We start from the raw sequence: 23,692 nt of genomic DNA, 5'->3' as shown, positions 1-23,692 counted from the left end.
TATGGTACGTCTATCTGTATCGCTGAGGCACACAAGCCTCCCCACCAACGGCAAGGTCCATGGTTCATGGGGGGGGGGGGGGTATAAAGTTACGTAATTAACCTATTTGCAGGTACGAGGGGCTTTCAATAAGTAATGCAACCCTTTTTTCTGTAAGTAGGTTGTTTTAATTCGGGATTCCAGTACGCCATATTTTCCCCACTCTTTTAGTTAGAAAACCCTATGTTTCAACACGGTCTCTGTTCAATGCGTCGATGTTACGTCACCTTACTGGAACGGCCTGTATGCCCGCATAGTATCACTCCACCCGTTGACGTCTGAGTAAACGTCTCGCTGCATCAGTAACCTCCCCCTCATCGACGTACTGCTTCCCGCGGAGTGCATCCTTCATTGGGCCAAGTGGATGGGAGCTGGAAGCTTCGCGCTCCAGGCTGTAGGGTGGATGAGGAAGAACAGTCCAGCGAATCCCGTGAGCTCGTCTCGGATGCTCAGACTTGTGTGAGACCTTGCGTTGTCATGGAGAAGAAGTGCGATTGTGTTTTTGTGGTGACGAACACCCTGAAATATTTTCTTCAATTTCTCGAGGCTAGCACAGTACACTTCAGAGTAGATTGTTGCACCATGAGGGAGGCCGGAAACGAAATAACCACTTCACAGGCTCAGAAGACCGCCGTCCTTCCTTTACCAGCTGAGGGTGCGGCTTTGGATGTTTTCTTCGGAGGGGCGATGATCTACATGGATTGCCGTTTTGTTTCTGGTTCCAAGTGATGATCCCATATTTCATCACCTGTGACGATGTTCGACAAAAAATTATCAAATCAGCCTCGTAACGCTCAAGCAATTCCACACAGATGGTCCTTCGTTGCTGTTTATGGCCTTCTATTAAGTGGCGAGGAACCCAGCTGGCACACAACTTCCATTACCTTAACTCGTGGACCAGAGTGTCAGTACAGCCAACGAAGACGTCCAGTTGAATAGTGAAGTTCTGGATTGTGATTCATCGATCACCTCGAATGAGAACGTCGGCACGTTCCAACACGCCGGACATTGGACAGTTGTGCGTGACAGACGCCTCGTCCAACGACTCACTGTGCTTTTGTTCATTGCCATGTCTCAGTAGACATTCTTCAAGCGCCTATGGATATCTGCGATGCTCTGGGTTTCCGCCGAAAGAAACTCAGTGATAGGTCTCTGCTTGGAACGCACCTCCGTTGCCGGCGCCGTCTTGAAGGCTATGTATAGTCCTGTCACCCATGGGAATATAGGGGCTCAAACGGGAGTATTTCACAACGTCTCGCGGCAAATTCCGATTTTTTCAACAGAAATTGGCCGAGAAAAAGCTGTTACATTACTTATTGAATGTCCCTGGTAGTAAGTTAAATACGAGAAATAGTCATACAGTCTTAATTATAACCTCGAAAAATATGAAGTTACGTAATTAATTTCTTGTGGGTTTGCGGGTACATGTCTGCAGTTCTGTACACATTGAAACCCCTGTGTTACAGTAATATACATAAAATAAACTAAAACAATAATAGTCCGAACGGGGCTTGCAGTAGTCTCAACGGTATCGACCCTCCGCCGTTTCATCCTCAGCCTTTAGCGGATGCAGATACGGGAGGGGGGGGGGGGGGCATGTGGACAGCACACCGCTCCCCCACATGTTGTCAGTTTTCGTGATCGGTGCCGCTACTTCTCAATCAAGTAGCTCCTCAATTGGCCTCTCAAGGGCTGGGTGCACCCCGCTTGCCCGCCGCAGTCGGAAAACACGCACGCGGACCCACCCAAGTGTTAGGCAAGCCCGACAGCGCTTAACTTTGGTGATCTGACGGGAACCAGTCGTACGATTGCGGCAGCAAAGTCGTTGGCACGGTAATGTACCATACCGCAGCCGAAGCAAAATGACGCAGCCAATTGATAAAGTGGGTTATCGTGCTGTAGTTCGTTTTCTGCATTTGAAGGAGAAAAACGCTACAACAATCTTTCGTGAGTTGGTGCGGCATGGACGCTTCCAGGGTGGTGAAACAGGTCTGAAAGAGGAAGAAGGGAGTGGCAGACTTTTCTCTCTTTGAAGAACTGGGAATAATAAGAGACTTGGAGATCCTGGAGCTCCAAGCCCGCCGTATCACAATCGAGGCGATAGTGCAAAAACTGATAATCATTCATGGATCCGTTTTCAAAATCTGCATCATGTACGGCAAGTCACCTAACGGTGAATGGTGGAGGGTATTCCTGGTGCCACTTACACTACCCCGTTCCACTCGCGAGTGGCGCGTGTGAAGAATGACAGTCGGTAAGCCTCTGTATTGCCCCTATCTTCTCGAATTTTCTCTTCTTGGCCATTTCGCGAGATGTGTATGGTGGGAAGTAATATCTTGCCCGACTCTTCCTGGGAAGCGCTCTCTAGAAACTTCAAAAGTTAACCTCTTCGTGATGCACATCTCCTCTCTTGTAGCGCCTGCCGCTAGAGTTTGTTGACCATCCCTGTAGCGCTCTCGCACGAACTAGACTATCTCGTGACGAAACGCTCCGCTCTTCTTTGGATCTTCCCTATTTCGTCCACCAGTCCTAGCTTGTTGTACCCAAGAATCGGTCGGACAAGCACCTTGCAAGCCACTTCCCTCAGGGATGAGTTACATTCCCTTAAGATTCTTCATATGAATGTGGTAATTTCCCTTAAGGTGACTCTGGATAATTAGTCCTAGATATTATACGGTAGATACAGTCTCAAGCAGTTTGTTATCAACAGCGTAGTTGTACAGTAGTGGATTTATTTTCCTTTGTATCGCAATATATTACATTTATTTACATTCAGGGACAACTTCCAGAGCCTGCACCATTCGGCAGTCCTCTGCAGGTCATTCTGCAAATCGATACTGTCTCCTGGCGTTGCTAGTTACGAAGTATAGCCTGCGAATAGTCTTAAAGAGCTTCCGAGACTTTCTACTAGATCATACACAGAAAACAGTGACGGTGCTATTACACTCCCTTAGGTTACTCGGGAAATAACTTTCACATCTGACGATGTTACCTTGTCAGCAGGGACGTGCTGACTTCTCTCCGTAACGAAATCTTGACTCCAGTCGAAAATCTGGTCCTATACTTGGTAATGCCTTCCTGAAGTCAGGCAACACGACATCAACCTGAGCACCGTTATCTACAGCGCTGTAGACTTCATGGAGGAACGGAGCGAGCTGAGTTTCACAGATCTGTGTTTGCGGAACCATGTTGATTTTCATGGAGGATATTCTAGTTCTCGAAAAACGTGATAATACACGAGCACAAAACTTATTACATAATTCTACAACAGACCATAATTATGTACACTTTCCCTCGACCCTTCTTTAAAATGATGACTTGTACTTCTTTACAGTCGCTAGTAACCCTTTGTTGCTGCAGCAATGTACGATGAACTGCTGCTAGTCTTGCATAACATTTCGACATGACAAAGTTCGCCGCCTGCAGAGGTCCACGACTGCTCTAATCTATTAAAATACCCGCACGGCCGAGGTATGACTGGAAATGTTGTAGCTGTGTCAGGCCAATCCAGATGACTTCTTTAGCTGCCGAATCAGCATGGACGTGTGATGGGTTATCAACGTTACCCCGAAACAAAGGAGCAGAGCAAGCAATGGATGCATGTGGATTCATGACGGCCGAAAGAGGCGGAGACGTAACCACCATCGTAGTGCAAGATGATGCTGGGTGTGCTTTTGAGTCTATCATGGTGTGGTGGCTACAGAATATGTTCCTGAGAGGCGAATCGTCAAAGGAGCATACTACCGAAATATCCTGACGATTGAACAGGAAGCTGTCAAGACGGAGCACAGCGCCATAGCGGGAAACAGTCCGATGTGGGAGTTCTCATACTGCGCAGGACACAGTCGTACTTGTTGTTCCTTTTGGCTACCGTATTTTGCCTCACACCCCCGCCCCCTCTTTCTCCCCATACTTTCCTGACCTGGCACCCAGCGACTTCTTCCTCGGGTCAAGAAACCATCGTATCTCAGGCGTATCCAGAATGTCGCAGAGTTGATTTTCGAGCTGGAACGTTTCCTGAACAGTCAAAATACAGACTTTTACAAACGAGGTCTCCCATATGTTATTCATCGTTGGGGAAAACGTACTGCACTGCAGGATGCGTATGTAGATAACGGATGACACCGTGATAGCAGCTTGATTTTTTTCGAGGCGATAATTATAACTTTATGACAAGTCCTCGTACTTTCATTTTGATGTTAACAAATATTGCTCTAATGAGCTCCTCAACATTGTTGGGAAATCGGATTAAAAGTATTTTGAGCCAGTTAAGCTACACGGTGAATGTTAGAAATGTCCCAAGCCTGCCGTTGAACACAGCCTTAGCTTAGCGAGTCATAAATTTCCTGCTGCTAGGCTGCTCGATTGCTTCCGTTCTCGTATGGTATTCAACAGGGTCGTAAAACATTAAATTTCGATTTCTCTAAAGCACTAGGCCAACATTTGCTACACTTAACTATGTAGCACAGTCACGCAAATGATGAACGGAATCACTAAACAATTGAGTGTATGCTTCCTTCGTTAGAATTTCTCGTAGTAATTGTGGAAGAATGTGCTTGTAACGTAATGCTGAATAATAATTTTGGTTTCACACAGAAGGTACCAAAATTTATTTATTAGCGTTCCTTTATTATAACTTCATGTTCAGTGCAACCATTCATTTCATTTCACAATGTGGAAAAGCCATGCTACAGTGTCTACATCCAAGTCGTTTCGTACCTTCTTCTTCTAGATACAGCAACTCACATATCTAACTCTGCAGTATTGTACCATTCGGTGGGAATTTTTCACTAAGGCGTCAAAAGTCATGGAATAGCGATATGCACATATACAGATGGCGGTAACATAGCGTACACAACGAATAAAAGGGTAGTGTATTGGCAGAACTGTCGTTTCTAACAAGGTGATTCGTTTGAAAAGGTTTCCGATGTGACTATGGCCGCGTGACGGGAATTAACAGGCTTTGAATGCCGAATGGTTGTCACAGCTAGACAGATGGAATATTCTTCACTACTGGCCAATAAAGTTGCTACACCACCAAGATGACGTGCTACAGACGCGAAATTTAACCGACAGGAACAAGATGCTGTGATATGCAAATCATTAGCTTTTCAGAGCATTCACAAAAGGTTGTCGCCGGTGGCGACACCTACAACGTGCTGACGTGAGGGAAGTTTCCAACCGCTTTCTAATACACAAACAGCAGTTAACCGGCGTTGCCTGGGGAAACATTGTTGTGATGCCTCGTGTAAGGAGGAGAAGTGCGTACCATCACGTTTCCGACTTTGATAAAGGTCGGATTGTAGCCTATCGCGATTGCGGTTTATCGTATCGCGACATTGCTGCTCGCGTTGGTCGAGATCCAGTGACTGTTAGCAGAGTATGGAATCAGTTGGTTCAGGAGGGTAATACGGAGCGCCATGCTGGATCCCAACGGCCTCGTATCACTAGCAGTCGAGATGACGGGTATCTTATCCGCATGGCTGTAACGGATCGTGCAGCCACGTCTCGATCCCTGAATCAACAGTTGGGGACATTTGCAAGACAACAACCATCTGCACGAACAGTTCGACGACGTTTGCAACAGCATGGACTATCAGCTCGGAGACCTTGGCTGCGGCTACCCTTGACGCTGCATCACAGACAGGAGCGCCTGCGATAGTGTACTCAACGACGAACCTGGGTGCACGAATGGCAAAACGTCATTTTTTTCGGTTGAATCCAGGTTCTGTTTACAGCATCATGTCAGTCGCATACGTGTTTGGCGACAACGCGGTGAAAGCACATTGGAAGCGTGTATTCGTAATCGCCATACTGGCGTATCAAGCGGCGTGATGGTATGGGGTGCAATTCGTTAGACGTCTCCGTCATCTCTTGTTCGCATTGACGGCACTTTGAACAGTGGACGTTTCATTTCAGATGTGTTGCGACCCGTGGCTCTACCCTTCATTCTATCCCTGCGAAACCTTGCATTTCAGCAGGATATTGCACGATCGCATGTTGAAGGTCCTGTACGGGCCTTTCTGTATTCTGAAAGTGTTCGACTGCTGCCCTGGCCAGCACATTCTCCAGATCTCTCACCAACTGAAAACGTCTGGTCCATGGTGACCGAGCAACTGGCTCGTCACAATACGCCAGTCACTACTCTTGATGAACTGTGGTATCGTGTTGAAGCTGCTTGGGCAGCTGTTCCCGTACACGCCACCCAAGCTCTGTTTGACTCAATGTCCAGGCGTATCAAGGCCATTATTACCGCCAGAGGTGGTTGTTCTGGGTACTGATTTCTCAGGATCTATGCACCCAAATTGCGTGAAAATGCAATCACATGTGAGCTCTACTGTAAAATACTTGTCCAATGAATACCCTTTTATCATTTGCATTTCTTCTTGGTGTAGCAATTTTAATGGGCAGTAGTGTATTTCGAAAATCGTTATGGAATTCAATTCTCCGCGATCTGCAGTGTCAAGAGTGTGCCGAGAATATCAAATTTCAGGCATTGTCTCTTACCACGGACATCGCAGTGTCCGATGGCCTTCACTTAACGACTGATAGCAGTGGGTTTGTATACAGTTGTCGGTGCTACCAGACGAGCAACTCTGTGTGAAATAAACGCTGAAATCAATGTGGGACTAGTACGAACGTATCCTTTACGAGAGTGCCGCGCAATCTGGCGTTAATGGGCTACGGCAGCAGGCGCCCGACGCGAGTGTCTTTGAAAACTAGTACATCGCCTGCAGCGACCCTCCTCGGCCCGTGACCATATCTGTTGGACATTAGTCGACTGGTATAGCGTGGCCTGGTCAGATGAGCCCCGATTTCAGTTGGTAAGAGCTGATGGTAGGTTTCGAGTTCGGCGCAGACTCCACGAAACCATGACCTCAGTTCTCAACAAGGCACTGTGCAAGCTGGTGGTGACTCTGCAATGGTGTGGGTCCTACTTACAAGAAATGGACTGGATCATATGGTCCAACTGAGTCCACCATTGACTGGAAATGATTATGTTTTGCTACTTGGAGCACATTTGAAGCCATTCACAGACTTGATGTTCTCAAACAACGGACCACAGTTGTACACGATTAGTTTGAACATTCTGGAAAATTCGAGCGAGTGATTTGGCACCCAGATCACCCTGCATGAATCCAATCGAACTTGTATGAGGCATAATCGAGAGATCAATTCATGCACAAGTTCTGCACCGGCAACATTTTCGCATTTATGGACAGCTATAGAGACAGAATGGCTCAGTGTTTCTGCAGGGAAATTCCAACGACTTTTTAAGTCAATGCCATGTCGAGTTGTTGCCCTACACCGGGCAAAAGGAAGTCCGACACGGTATTAAGAGATATCGCATAACTTTCCTCACCTCAGGGTCGGTCGCAATATTTGACTGTGCTATATGGATCCTTACATGTTCACCTGGAAGTATGTAACACCAGATTTTGTGTGATGTTACTTGATAATGTACAAACGGGCGAAATTAGCTAATTACCAATTAAAAAAATATATTTCAAATAAGAAACAGCTTGATGCAATAACATAAATCTATGTTCTTTCGACTAGAGACAGCACCCCCACGCCATATTGCGCCAGAGTTCAGGCTATTTGAGCATAAAATCTGTGGCGGAAGATGGAAATCGAGCACTGTCCAGATTATAGGTTTTCTCTGGCTGTAAGGTGAATGTCAGAAATGTCCCAAGGCTTCCCAAGTAAATTTCAGATACAGAAACGTGGCCCACAGTATCCCCTTTCCAATAAAAAGAAAGAAACCATGGCCCAACAGAATAAATAGGAGTCGTTCACTATATATACCGTGTAGACAGTGTAACATAAATATTATCAAACAGCTTGCCCCTCTCCTTCGAGGCACGAATGAAAGAAAAAACGTCACGTATCAACTGTCCAACTGAAAGACAATTTTTAAAAAAAATAATAAATCCTGTTATTATACACAGCTTGTTTCATAATCCCTGTTACAGGTTTTTAGGGATAGTAGAAGGGACATACCTGATATATTTTAGATATATTTTAGTAGGGAATTCACGTCTGGAAATGTGCAGTTTGGATATAAAATAAGTTTGAAGAGTGGAGCTCTTTCAAATCTTCCACTTCACTGTACGCACACAAACTGAAAAGAGGGTGCCGTCTTCTCTCTGTGTAATTATGACGTCACGTACCATTTTCGTCCAGTCACAGGAACGGCTGAGAGAAATTGATTCGTTGAAGAGAAGACGACAACGACTACTCGAATCATTGCCCATGGCAGTAGTGCAGGTGTGCAGGCATGGGTAAAGATAGCGATCTAACCTCAAGGTCGCCGTCCATCTCTCTCAGGAAATAGGTTGTAATATATCCAGTCATAATCTGATACCTATCACATGTCAAAACAGGCTTGCTCTCTTTCGCCACTCACGAATGTAAGCCATTGTATGACTTAAAAAAATGGTGAGAAAATGAATGTTACCCATCCACTGTGCCTGTTCTAGCCCCAAAATCAAGATCACCCTCTCCCCATTCATATAGGCCAACAGGATGCTTTGAACATGTTGGAAAACAGGTATCCCTTTCCTTCTCTCTACCCTTTTCCTCTCTAGTCCAGTTACTCAGGCATTGTCATTCAAGGTCTGTGCACTACAGTGATCATCACTTTAAAGCAGCAGCAGCATAGTTATCCTAATAAAAAGTGGTGGAAATATTATCTTAATTTGCAATGCAAGACGCTTTGACATTATAGTGTGTGACCTAAAACTCGCAGACAATTTGAAAAGATGTATTGTCCTGTTTGCTGAATTACTGTAATATAATGACGTCATGGCAGGTTCTGTAAACACTCCAACGTAAGACCAACTCCTATTGCTGTTTACAGTTTTGGGCACTTTGTTATATTTTTTGACTGATTTTCTCGCACTCTTCCAGCCTGTAATCCAAAGACACATGTAAATGTGAGACTGAACAATTAACACAGCACATTATTAAAAAAAAACCTTTCTTATGTTTCAGGTATATTAGGAATTTGTCCCTGCATTATTAAGGTATGACGCTATAGTGTGTTAAAATTGTGTATTCTTAAGCACTTCGGCGTGTAACCACCTCCAATTGCTATTTACAATTTTGGGGTAATCTGAGATAAGGCCACCAGTACGCTAGACTGAGACACGGGCAACATGGTATCAGCATAGACATCGATAAGACTGACATGCTGCAACTTGCAGTTCTTGGACACAGAATGTAGTCTGCATTAAACGCTCTAACATTTCTTTGTTACATGCCTCTCTTATTGCCAAGGATATTTCAAGTAATGAGCTGTCAGAACATTCAATCGGGTAGCAAAGTTCTCATGTACAGTAATCATTTTTATGTCACCTGTAATATGTACTGGAGCTCTTTTTTTCTCTGATAGCGATCACTATCTGATCAGTTGGACAACTACCACTACCTTAGTGGCTGGAGACACTTGTAAAACTTGTAGTGGTGAGGTGTTTCGGTATATGTGCGCAATGCATAGCTGTAGTCAGCTCCAAAAATAGTGCTCATCATGTGTTCACTGCAATGGAAAGCACTGCACTGTTTCACACAATGACCAAAATGATTTTTTAATGCGGAATTTTTACGTGATCATTCAAAACAGCAATCCCAAATTAGTCGACTTCGATATTCGTTTAATTGGTTGTACTTTAGGGATACTAAAATCGACGAGAATAGCCCTTACTCCAACATCGCAAACCACTAATCTATTCATGTCAGCTTCCCAATTGAATCCTCCTTATACGTTGCCCCTTCCCTCCCCACTCTTACATGTATTCCTCTTTTATAAACTTCATATTTCTTAGTATAACATCTTACAACGCTCCACTCTTCAAAGAAATAGATTAGTTTTTTAATTTCCAAGGAAATCCAGAGCTACATCTAAACATATGTAGATTAAGCAGAAAAACGTAAAAAAGATTATGGTCATTGATTTTAACAAATGGTGTTTAAAACTGGACATAACGCCGGGTTACGTGGAATCTTACAACAATATAAAACAGAGCAACGAAGTGCCGTCCATTAAGAAGAAATTACTCCAGCACATCATACCAGATAGGACCGTAGAACTTCAAAAGAAAAAAGGCAATTTGAATATAGAAGCATACTTTTAACATCTTCTTGTAACAAAAGCATTTAAAGAACTGTTTAATTATCAAATCGATTTCATCTGGAATAATATAAATGAACGGCTTTATAATCGTAAATCTGAAATTATGGCTAGACATCGGGGGGTTGTACACGGGATACTAATAACATCAAGATTACTGCAGATGCTGGAGCTAAACATCATTTTCTCGAGTGAGCATTGAATAAGACTGAAATTATTTTCGCTCAAGAGGAAAATGTAACGTTACCCAAAGGGTTCAAGTACAATGCTGTGCCCAAGCGTATGATTCGTCTGCTATTAACAATTGTAATCGACCTCAAAATAAGTATATACGCTCTCTAATCTAAGAAGGTCAAACAGACCAAGATTGGACACGAATGTAATAATATTATAGCAGAAGAAACTGCGTTAAAAGGTAACTTTATACAAAAGAAGAGAAATGATTAACAGTATTAATCGTAAACTGAAATAAAATGATGCTTGAGTAACTAAATCTGACAAAAGTAACTCTATTGTTATTGCTTAAGTAAAAGAATATATAGAAAAAATTGTAAAATTTTTTTTGAGGAAAACAACATCGTTGAGATACCACCGATCTTACTGTTAAACTGCAAAAAGAAATACGGCAATGTTTAGCTAATACTAATAGCTTGTTTGAGAAGTTTCAAAAGAAATGGCTTGTAACATGAATCCCAAGCCACCAGTTCTTAGGAATCAGTTGAAGTTGCATAAACAAAACCACCCGATCTGTCCTTTAGTCAACGGCATAGGGAGTGCACACCATAGTTTAGCTAGGCGGCCTCATTACAAAATCAAAGACTCGTTCGTTTTCGAAAGCACCGTTTAAATTAAAAACAATACTGGCTTAATCAACAAAATAGAAACAATAAAATGTACGCCGGGCGCTAGATTGGTCTCATTTGACATAATAAGACTTTACTCTAAGGTACCTACTGATTTGACTTTCAACATTATCGAGAATAATTTATTGCAGCATAAAAAATGAACTGTGGTACAAATTACCGAGCTCATTAATTTGTTACAGGTGGTATTTAAATATAAGTATTTCGCACTTAGTGGTAAATTTTTGTGTTATCATATGGCCTTGCTGGAATCCTAGCTGACATTTTCGGTAATTCCCTGGAAAGCGCTTTCTCAATTCTAACTCAGATTTACAAAGGAAAATATGATTTTATGCTTGTTATGTTGTTGTTGTTGTTGTCTTCAGTCCTGAGACTGGTTTGATGCAGCTCTCCATGCTACTCTATCCCATGCAAGCTTCTTCATCTCCCAGTACCTACTGCAACCCACATCCTTCTGAATCTGCTTAGTGTATTCATCTCTTAGTCTCCCTCTACGATTTTTACCCTCCACGCTGCCCTCCAATGCGAAATTTGTGATCCCTTGATGCCTGAAAACATGTCCTACCAACCGATCCCTTCTTCTGGTCAAGTTGTGCCACAAACTTCTCTTCTCCCCAATCCTATTCAATACTTCCTCATTAGTTACGTGCTGGTTATGTAGACGATATAATTATTGCCTTTGGTGACTGACCAGGAATTAGAACAGCTGTTCAGCACGTTCACTACTGTCTATGAGAAAATATGCTTCACAAAAGATATTCAGAATGAAAACGCGGAGCTACACTTCCTCGATCTTAAAACATGTATCGTAAATAACAACCTCAGCTTTAATGTTTTCCGTACGGCAACTCATTCGGATAGTTTTATCCTAAATGATCCTTCTTATCCACGATTACGCCAGTCAGCATTTTTTCATTCCGGTATCAGTCATGCCGTAACAACGCCGCTGTCTCCTAGTAACCTACAAAAAGAAACCAGTGTAATAAAATCCTTTGCTGCAAATAATGGTTATAAGCAAGATGTAACAGATCGTATCCTCAGTAACAGAACTACCAAAACATCTTCAACAAGCTAAAAAATCCGCATACAATAAAGAGGACAATAATAAATTCATTCCCATCCAGTTTCTGGGCAACGTGTTGTACGGGATTGGACCCTTTTGGTAAATAAATATATTTACAAAATGATGTGCAATGATTTTCCCAGTTACTGTATTGGACAAACTGGTAGAGCAATCAAGATGTGATATAAAGAGTATCTATTGGGAAACAAAGGTAGTAATCTACAGAATTCCACCTTCGCAGAAAATATATTTATTGCATGTCATGCTCAAGGGATTTAGAGGATACCCTACTCTTACACAAAGAAGTACAAGGGCGTAGACTACATTTATGGAGAAGAGCTTGAAATTTTCAGGCACTTAAAGAAAGAAAAAATATGGCTACATTTTAAACTATAAGCTTCAAGTTGTAAGTAGACATTTAAGCCTCCACTTCTGGCCGAGTAGCCAAGCTGAATGCTCGTTGCTGGACTCGACGTAGTATTTCTTTTCCTCAAAAATTCTATTTTCAGTAAGAATATGTCTCCTGTTATTAACAATGTGTTTTGTCATCCACAGTTGGTTGCTGTTCAACAGTTTAGTAATGTACCCGCATTTTATTTTTTTAGTGTGTTTTTATTCTACCTACAAGATCGTGTTTTTTAGGTTAGTGAGGCTTCGTTTATTATTTTTTCTGGTTATTTTATAACACCCCCTTCTAGTATAACTATTCTTATAACATGCTTTATCAGTACGGCCACTCCCATTAGCATGATACTTTTATGGTTGCGTATTCACACACAAGTGCTTCTCGTGCGGTTTGTACGTTTTGTAAAGAGTCTGTTGTGTTTACCAGAGTCTGTGGGCTTTTTATAAGCCATATGACTTGAGTGATACTCTTTTTACCTCCGTCTCCTCTTCCTCTGTTCAGCTACTTGGTTAGTATGTTAATTCTGTTAATAATACGTGGTAGTAAAATTACACACGCTGCTCTTGTAGCTACGCTCATATAGGAGGCGCAGGAGCGCCACCTAACAGAGGTAACTCAAGGCTAGTGACTTCACTCTTCTGCCAATCGGCGCATGTCACTGGCTCTGAACGTGACATATTAACGCTCTAAGGGTCTGATGCCACGTTTTTTATTTGTCAGTTTTATACAGATCTTTCAAGTGACATTATATATATTGTTGTATTCTACGTCAGATATGTGGTATTAAAAAAATTGGAAGTTTTAAGACAAAACTCTAAAGTAAACGGCTATTACATTTTTATATAATATATTTACATGGTGATTAAGTGGATGACATATACTGGACGAAGTCAACGACTCTCACTTTAACTATAGATAATGTGATTTGACGTGAATATGCTTCTCGAAAATTTTTTGTAATATTTCCTGTAATTTTGCTCGTTGTAATTTTTCTATCTCTGTCCCATACACAATGTCGTAATCTTGTTAATAGGTCCTACATCTTCTGAAGAAGACGGTTTTAAAACCGTCGAAACCACTCTCAAGGTCTAATAAACCTATATTTTTCAACTGGTTGGCTGTCATTTCTAATGGTTTGAAATTTCGTGTAGGTAATTGAAGATTATGGCTACCAGCGTGGTGTGTAGAGTACCGAGGTATCAAGTAACCCCTCCCCCCCCCCCCCCCCCAACCATCTGCCATGTACAGTATGGGTGTGCTGTTGGACAATCGCCAAACTGTGATGTGAAAATTAAAGAAATAGAAATGCTGTGCGTCTCGAAGAGTTGTATATTTTTTAAATGGCGGGAATATTGCGAAAGACAGATTAACAGTTCAACAGAGCAATGATCAAATAAGCCTCGCCGCTGCACCTTTGATTGTTCATTACTTAGTTTCTTTCGCTGTCACACATTCTCCTTACCAAGTAGGAGAACTTGATATTTGTACCGAAAAATCTTATTTTGAAGAGATGAATCAAACAACTGCATTTGACTTTAAGAACTGACACTGTTTTTACTGCAAATTCGTATTTCGAAGAGACGAGACAGATAATTTCATCTGAGTTTAAAAACTGACACTCACTACTGTGGAACGTCACCATCCAAAAGGTATATGTTGATCACTATAAGCAGCAGACCTTTTAAATTTATTTTTTTTGGCAGGGTAACGAATAAGAAATCAAATATCTGGTTGTCTAGCAGACCATCCCCTAACAATCTTACTATCAGACAACATCAACAGTGCCCGCTTCCACCGATGAAGTCGTGTGCCCATTCTTTTCTGTACGTGGTTGACACACCGTAACTTTTCTGGTATCTTATCACTATAACGTCTATCAACAACAGAGCTGAATGAACTACAGTCACCATCTCCAACGAACTGCACACTGCGGAAACCTCGTTTTTGTAGAGAGCGTTGAGGAATGTTTACAGCTGACGTATTTTCCATTCTTCCAGTGCAATACACATAATTCTCGGTGCACTCTAGTTCGTGCTGAATTTTTCCCTACATTTGACTTATCAATTTTATTGCAACCTTGACAACGCTTGAATATAATTTCTACATGTAGTACCTTACCTATGTCTGTATTTGTGGCAGCTGCAGAGGATTTCAAAGACTGATGGCCCCTCTTCTCCCAAGTGCTACCAAATGCAATTGTTATGTCTGTAGTGTCTCTCCGTCTCTATGTTCCTCAACTGCCTCTCGTGTTGCAGTTTTCAGATTCATCTGCTACGTTTTTACATTGTCTAGTAAAATGTCTCTATGCTTTCATACATTTGTAGTAGGGCATGGGAGCCAGTAGTAAGCCATTTCTCAATGCACCTCAGTCCATAAAAATATCTTAGCTTGACTCATTGACTCAAATAGTTCATTATCTTCACAGTTATCTGAGATACAAATTGATTCTGGCTTTTACAGATTTCACATGAAACTGTCAGACTACATCCTACTCCTTTATATTTTAGAAATATTTCCGTGATATTTATTCCTCCCCCCCCCCCCCTGCCCCTATCTCACAAAAATTCACTGAACATGGACTTGAGACTACTCAGATCTATAATGATGTTAATGTCTTTATTACTCGCATTTCTCTTATTTGAATGCAGTTCATCGCATTGCTTTTTGGAGGAGAAGGTTGAAGGTGTAGCAGTGGATGGAGCTGAAGTACTGGGTGGACGTTCATTTCTGACCCACTCGCAACACTTGATGCGCCAAGTTAAGTTCTATAGTACCGATTTCCTTCGTATTTTGTTTTCTCCAACATTCCTTTTGCTCTTGCTATGATCAAATGTAATAATTAATATACTAGATCAATACAACACTAACAAAACAACACAAAGAATGAAGTACTTGTTGTTGTTGTTGCGGTCTTCAGTCCTGAGACTGGTTTGATGCAGCTCTCCATCCTACTCTATCCTGTGAAAGCTTCTTCATCTCCCAGTACCTACTGCAACCTACATCCTTCTGAATCTGCTTAGTGTATTCATCTCTTGGTCTCCCTCTACGATTTTTACCCTCCACGCTGCCCTCCGATACCAAACTGGTGATCTCCTGATGCCTCAGAACATGTCCTACCAACCGAGCCCTTCTTCTGGTCAAATTGTGCCACAAACTTCTCCCCAATCCTATTCAATACTTCCTCATTAGTTATGTGATCTACCCATCTAATCTTCAGCATTCTTCTGCAGCACCACATTTCGAAAGCTTCTATTCTCCATACTATTTATCGTCCATGTTTCACTTCCATACATGGCCACACTCCATACAAATACTTTCAGAAATGACTTCCTGACACTTAAATCCATACTCGATGTTAAAAAATTTCTCCTCTACAGAAATGCTTTTCTTACCCTTGCCAGTCTACATTTTATATCCTCTCTACTTCGACCATCATCAGTTATTTTGCTCCCCGAATAGCAAAACTCCTTTACTACCTTAAGTGTCTCATTTCCTAATCTCATTCCCTCAGCATCACCCGACTTAATTCGACTACATTCCATTATCCTCGTTTTGGTTTTGTTGATGTTCATCTTATATCCTCCTTTCAAGACACTGTCCATTCCATTCAACTGCTCTGCCAAGTGCTTTGCTGTCTCTGACAGAATTACGTCATCGGCCAACCTCAGAGTTTTTATTTCTTCTCCGTGGATTTTAATACCTTCTCCGAATTTTTCTTTTGTTTCCTTTACTGCTTGCTCAATATACACCTTGAATAACATCGGGGAGAGGCTAGAACCCTGTCTCACTCCCTTCCCGATCACTGCTTCCCTTTCATGTCCCTCGACTCTTATAACTGCCATCTGGTTTCTGTACAAATTGTAAATTGCCTTTCGCTCTCTGTATTTTACCGGTGCCACCTTTAGAATTTGAATGAGAGTATTCCAGTCGACATTGTCAAAAGCTGTCTCTTAGTCTACAAATGCTAGAAACGTAGATTTGCCTTTCCTTAATCTTTCTTCTAAGATAAGTCGTAGGGTCACTATTGTCTCACGTGTTCCAGTGTTTCTACGGAATCCAAACTGATCTTCCCCGAGATCGGCTTCTACTAGTTTTTCCATTCGTCTGTAAAGAACTCGTGTTAGTATTTTGCAGCTGCGGATTATTAAACTGATTGTTCGGTAATTTTCACATCTGTCAACACCTGCTTTCTTTGGGATTGGAATTATTATATTCTTCTTGAAGTCAGAGGGTATTTCGCCTGTTTCATACATCTTGCTCACCAGATGGTAGAGTTTTGTCAGGACTGGCTCTCCCAAGGCCGTCAGTAGTTCCAATGGAATGTTGTCTACTCCAGGAGCCTTGTTTCGACTCAGGTCTTTCAGTGCTCTGTCAAACTCTTCACGCAGTACCGTATCTCCCATTTCATCTTCATCTTCATCCTCTTCCATTTCCATAATATTGTCCTCAAGTGCATCGCCCTTGTATAGACCCTCTATATACTCCTTCCACCTTTCTGCTTTCCCTTCTTTGCTTAGAACTGGATGTCCATCTGAGCTCTTGATGTTCATACAAGTGGTTCTCTTATCTCCAAAGGTCTCTTTAATTTTCCTGTAGGCAGTATCTATCTTACCCCTAGTGAGATAAGCCTCTGCATCTTTACATTTGTCCTCTAGCCATGCCTGCTAAGCCATTTTGCACTTGCTGTCGATCTCATTTTTGGGACGTCTGTATTCCTTTTTGCCTGCTTCATTTACTGCATTTTTATATTTTCTCCTTTCATCAATTAAATTCAATATTTCTTCTGTTACCCAAGGATTTCTACTAGCCCTCGTCTTTTTACCTACTTTATCCTCTGCTCCCTTCACTACTTCATCCCTCAAAGCTACCCATTCTTCTTCTACTGTATTTCTTTCCCCCATTCCTGTCAGTTGTTCCCTTATGCTCTCCCTGAAACTCTGTACAACCTCTGGTTCTTTCAGTTTATCCAGGTCCCATCTTCTTAATTTCCCACATTTTTGCAGTTTCTTCAGTTTTAATCTACAGGTCATAACCAATAGATTGTGGTCAGAGTCCACATCTGCCCCTGGAAATGTCTTACAATTTAAAACCTGGTACCTAAATCTCTGTCTTGCCATTATATAATCTATCTGATACCTTTTAGTATCTCCAGGGTTCTTCCATGTATACAACCTACTTTCATGATTCTTAAATCAAGTGTTGGCTATGATTAAGTTATGCTCTGTGCAAAATTCTACCAGGCGGCATCCTCTTTCATTTATTAGCCCCAATCCATATTCACCTACTACGTTTCCTTCTCTCTCTTTTCCTACACTCGAATTCCAGTCACCCATGACTATTAAATTTTCGTCTCCCTTCACTATCTGAATAATTTCTTTTATTTCATCATACATTTCTTCAATTTCTTCGTCATCTGCAGAGATAGTTGGCATATAAACTTGTACTACTGTAGTAGGTGTGGGCTTCGTATCTATCTTGGCCACAATAATGCGTTCACTATGCTGTTTGTAGTAGCTTACCCGCATTCCTATTTTCCTATTCATTATTAAACCTACTCCTGCATTACCCCTATTTGATTTTGTGTTTAAAACCCTGTAGTCACCTGACCAGAAGTCTTGTTCCTCCTGCCACCGAACTTCACAAATTCCCACTATATCTAACTTTAACATATCCATTTCCCTTTTTATATTTTCTAACCTACCTGCCCGATTAAGGGATCTGACATTCCACGCTCCGATCCGTAGAACGCCAGTTTTCTTTCTCCTGATAACGACATCCTCTTGAGTTGTCCCCGCCCGGAGATCCGAATGGGGGACTATTTTACCTCCGGAATATTTTACCCAAGAGGACGCCATCATCATTTAATCATACAGTAAAGCTGCATGCCCTCGGGAAAAATTACGGCCGTAGTTTCCCCTTGCTTTCAGCCGTTCGCAGTACCAGCACAGCAAAGCCGTTTTGGTTATTGTAACAAGGCCACATCAGTCAATCATCCAGACTGTTGCCCTTGCAACTACTGAAAAGACTGATGCCCCTCTTCAGGAACCACACGTTTGTCTGGCCTCTCAACAGATACCCTCCGTTGTGGTTGCACCTACGGCACGGGTATCTGTATCGCTGAGGCACGCAAGCCTCCCCACCAACGGCAAGGTCCATGGTTCATGGGGGGAGGGGGGGGATGAAGTACTTAAACACGTAATATTAAGAATATCGGGATGCACAAATCAAACAAACATCATAGAAGTTATTTCAGTCATACCAACTTACGCAGCAAGATCTCCACTTAAGTCTAACCACAGCGTTCTAGACCATGTGGTTCTTGATATATTACATATCACTTTTCAACAAATGAGATAAAATCCTAAAAACGTCCTATGCAACTATTTAAGTTAAATTAAATGTACTTCCAGTCAGCCAAATTTAATAAATCGTACACACCAAATTAATTAGAAAATTCAGAGTAATGTTTCTGCACAAAAAATTAAAATTTTTCAGCAAAATAACCGTTTACAACGATACTCGGCATGTCACCTAACAGCGTGTGGCAGAGGATACCCCATACGACTGTTAGTTATTTCCTTTCCTGTACCACACGCAAATAGAACGAAAGAAAAATGACTATCTATACGCCTCCGTGGTCCTTACGCTCAATGTATTTTCGAGGCACCGAATTTGTTCTGCAGTCAGCTTCAAATGCTGGTTCTCTACATTTTCTAACTAGTGTTTCCCTAACGAAAGTCGCCTTCCATTCAGGGATTACCATTTGAGGTCCCGACGCATCTCTATAAAACTTGCGACTTGTTCGAACCACCAGTAACAAATCTAGCAGCCCGCCTCTGAATTGCTCCAATGTCTCCCTTTACTCTGACCTGATATGGATCAAAAACACTAAAGTAGTACTCAAGAATAGGTCGCACTAGCGTCGTATATGCAGTCTCCATTACAGATGGATCGCACTTTTCTAGAGTTCTTTCAATAAACTGAGGTCGACCATTAGCCTTCCCTACCAGAATGCTCACATGGTCATTCCATTTCATATCACTTTGTAAACGTCTCACACAGATATTTGAACGACATGACTGTGTCATGCAGGACGCTACTAATACTGTATCCGGACATTACGAATCTGTTCTTCCTACTCATTCGCATTAACTTACATTTTTTTCCATTTTTTTCCATATATTCACCAACTCGAAATTTTGTCTAGGTCATCTTGTATCTTCCTACAGTCACTCAACTCCGACTCCTTACCGTGCACCACGGCACATAATCAAACAACGCAGATTGCTGCCCACTCCGTCCTCCAAATCATTTATGTATATAGACAGTAAGAGCGGTTCTGTCTCATTTCCCTGGGGCACTCGTGAAGATGCCCATGTCTCTGATGAACAAATGGTCCAAATGGCTCTAAGCGCTATGGGACTTAACATTTGAGGTCATCAGTCCCCTAGACTTACAACTACTTAAACCTAACTAACCTAAGGACATCACACACATCCATGCCCGAGGCAGGATTCGAACCTGCGACCGTAGCAGCAGCGCGGTTCCGGACTGAAGCGCCTAGAATCGCTCGGTCACAACGGCCGGCTCTGATGAACACACGCCCTCGAGGACAGCATAATGGGTTCTACAAGTTAAGAGGTCTTCTTGCCGCTAAGATATCTGTGAACCTCTTCCATACACTCGTACGTTCTTTAACTACCTGCGATGGGCCACAGTGTCAAACGATTTCCGGAAATACAGTAATATGGAATCTGCCTATTGCACTACAACCATAGTTCGCAGTACATCATGTGAGAAAATTGCAAACTGCGTACTGATGTGCTTGATGCTAGTACTGTAGAGCAATGAGTCGCATGTCAACACAAGCACCGAAGTCAACATTACCTTCCTTCAATTGGGCTAATTGGCGGTGAATCGAGGAAGTACAGTACATACTGACGAAAATAAAACGAGCTCTAACATGGAAATTAAGCGTTCCGGACACATGTCCACATCACATCTTTTCTTTATTTGTGTGTGAGGAATGTTTCCTGAAAGTTTGGCAGTACCTTTTTGTAATACCCTGTATAAAGGAGCCACCTGCGCTTTTTTCCAGTTGCTTGGAACTTTGCGCTGGGCAAGAGATTTGTGAATAATGCACCTAGATAAGGGGCCAATGCCGTAGAGTACTCTTTGAGAAAGCGCACTGGGATTATTGTTGTGGCGGTAAGTTCCTACGGGACCAAACTGCTGAGGTCATCGGTCCCTAGGCTTACACACTACTTAATCTAACTTACGCTAAGGACAACACAAACACCCATGCCCGGGGGAGGACTCGAACCTCCGATGGGGGGACTCGCGCGAATCGTGGCAAGATGCCTCAGACCGCGTTTGGATTCCATCTGGACCTGGTGACTTATTTGTTTTCAACTCCTTCAGTTGTTTCTGTGGTGTCACCGCCAGACACCACACTTGCTAGGTGGTAGCTTTTAAATCGGCCGCGGCCCGTTAGTATACGTCGGACCAGCGTGTCGCCACTATCAGTGATTGCAGACCGAGTCGTCGCCACACGGCAGGTCTAGTCTTGAGAGACTCCCTAGCACTCGTCCCAGTTGTACAGCCAACTTTGCTAGCGACAGTTCACTGTCTACGTACGTTCTCATTTACAGAGACGACAGTTTAGCATAGCCTTCAGCTACGTCATTTGCTACGACCTAGTAAGGCACCATATTCAGTTACTATAATTACTTATAGTATTGTGAATTATGTACCGTTAAGAGCGACGTTCATCATTAATGGATTAAAGTTAAGTATCAAACTAATTACGTCCGCTTTATGAATTCTAATTCCTTGTCATGTTCCAGACCTCACGTCAGTATAGTTCTTCCCTCCTCACGCTAGCCTGCGTGAGCTAAAACGCGTGCATTTCGGCCTCCAATAGTAACACGGTGTTGGCTCTTCAGCCAACACAACAGTTTCCCTACGCCAATATAGCCTTGATGTTAACCTTTCATAACGACAACAACAGTAACTGTACTCGCAGATAGTAGTGAAGTCATCTGAAGTCCTGGTGGACGTTGCCGATGACAGTTAACCATTCTCGCATTGGATTAAATTTCAGGCCTAGAGTTAACCTACCGTAACGAAAACATTAAATGTGTGCCGGTCTGAAGTCCTAGGATAACGTCCACGACGGCAACGGATTAAGTTACATGTCTAGAGTTAAGCATTCCTAACAATAACAACAACAACAACTTTTCCCGCAGGTTGTGGTGTACAATGGCTTGGCGTCCTGGGGGGACGTCCCTACCGGCGAGGAGCCGTTCGCCCACTGCCCCGTCAGCGAGTGCTTGCTTAGCGACCGACGCCTCGACGCCTGGGACGCCGACGCCATCATCTTCAGGGATTTCATCCCGCACACGCCCTTCCCGCGCCGCCCCGAGCAGATATGGATACTTTATATGCTGGAGCCTCCCGTCTACGGCAAGAGATTTAGGTGATGTTCACACTTTCTTCATGTCCTTAAGCACTTGTACTTCAGATGTAAATGAAAAACATAATATTGTGTATGTTCTACAGTATCAATTTGTTTCGTCAAACGATTACCAAACCACCATCAGACTTCAACTGTCTGTCGTCATCCATGGACAACACTGAAAAAGACGTGACACATCGAGAGAGAAGTACAAACACAAAGTAAAAGTAATCTTTGACTGTGCTGTCTTAACGCAATTAAAAAAATTAAAGTTATACTGTAAATACACTGATGAGCCAAAAAATTGCGACCACCTGCTTAATAGCTTCTTTATCCATCGTTGGAACGAAATACATCACTGATTCTGCGTATCAGGGATCCGACAGTTTGGTTTGTAGAGGTAAGTGGCAATAGATATGTACACACAGATTATGTAATTCTCATAAATAATGAACAACCCCGTCTACAGGCCATAAGTGGCCCATCGGGACCATCCGATCGCCGTGTTATCCTCAGAGGAGGATGTGGATAGGAGTGGCGTGGGGTCAGCACACCGATCTCCCGGTCCTTATGATGGTATTCTTGACCGAAGCCGCTACTATTCGGTCGAGTAGCTCCTCAATTGGCATCACGAGGCTGAGTGCACCCCGAAAAATGGGAACAGCGCATGACGGCCCGGATGGACACCCATCCAAGAGCCGACCACGTCCGACAGCGCTTAACTTCGGTGATCTCACGGGAACCGATGTATTCACTGCAGCAAAGCCATAGCCTCTCGTAAATAATGGGTTTGCTGATTTGCATAAGCTGTGATGGCACCCATAGTGACCCGAATGTATTCTATAGGAGTTACATCAGGTGAATTTGGTCTCTGAAACATCAATGTGAGTTCATTATAATGCTCCTCAAAGCACCGTAGCACGGTTTTGGCTCCGTTACACAGAAATTGTACTGCTGAATGATGACATGACCGCCGGGAAAGACATCGAGGATGAAGGGATGCAAGTGGTTCGCAGCTGTCAGAGTGTCTTCGATGGCTACCAAGGGTCCCAGGAGAATCTCTCTCATAGTGTAATATTGCCCCCACCAGTCTGCGTCCGTAGCGTGCTGCACGTTTCGAGCCGCCGTTCACTTCGATGATGGCGTTTGTGGACCTAGTGTATCAAAAATGTGATTCACCCGAAGAGCCGACACATTTCCGTTGATCGACGGTCGAGTCCCGATGGTCCCCGCCCACTGCAGTCGTAATTGACGATCTCGTTGGGTGCACATGTGAACATGTAGGGATGGTCTGTCGTGGAGCTCCATGTTAAACAATGTACCATGAACGGTGTGCTCCGAAGCACTTCGCCCTGTACCAAGATTGTGCTCTTTTAGCAGAGAGCCACAGATCACCATCTATCCTACTCCACAAAGCAGGCAGACTTCCGAATCCCACGTTCTGTGAAAGTCGCTGACGTCCAGCCATTTAGTTCCTAGTGCTAGTTACACTGTCCTCCTACCTCTTTCAGTACATGGTTACGACAGTAGCACGTGGACATTCGACCAGCTTCGGCGTTTTCCAGATCGTCGTTCACAGGCTCTGCTAATAATAATCTGCCCTTTGTCAAACTCGCTTATCCCAACGAATTTCCCTATTTGTAGTCCGTATCTTCCCTAGAGTGATCTCCGTCCATGTCTGCTCCAATTACATGCTTTTGTTTCCGCATTATGTGCCCGCAACGACACCAGG

The 23,692-nt window shown here is 42.9% G+C and overlaps 1 protein-coding gene across 1 annotated transcript in view; it reads left to right on the top strand.

The window, feature by feature from the left end:
- The window catches only part of LOC126336388 (glycoprotein 3-alpha-L-fucosyltransferase A-like), a 64,301-nt gene that overhangs the window by 14,440 nt on the left and 26,169 nt on the right, over positions 1–23,692 (top strand). Inside the window, exon 3 of the mRNA XM_050000083.1 lies at positions 21,752–21,981. Coding sequence (XP_049856040.1) covers positions 21,752–21,981 — 230 coding nt within the window. The remainder of the gene's footprint in view (positions 1–21,751; positions 21,982–23,692) is intronic.

Source organism: Schistocerca gregaria, chromosome 1, assembly GCF_023897955.1.
Source record: "Schistocerca gregaria isolate iqSchGreg1 chromosome 1, iqSchGreg1.2, whole genome shotgun sequence".
NCBI classification, from domain to species: domain Eukaryota; kingdom Metazoa; phylum Arthropoda; class Insecta; order Orthoptera; family Acrididae; genus Schistocerca; species Schistocerca gregaria.
Note: the sequence above shows the minus strand (reverse complement) of the source record. Positions and strands in the feature narration are given on the sequence as shown.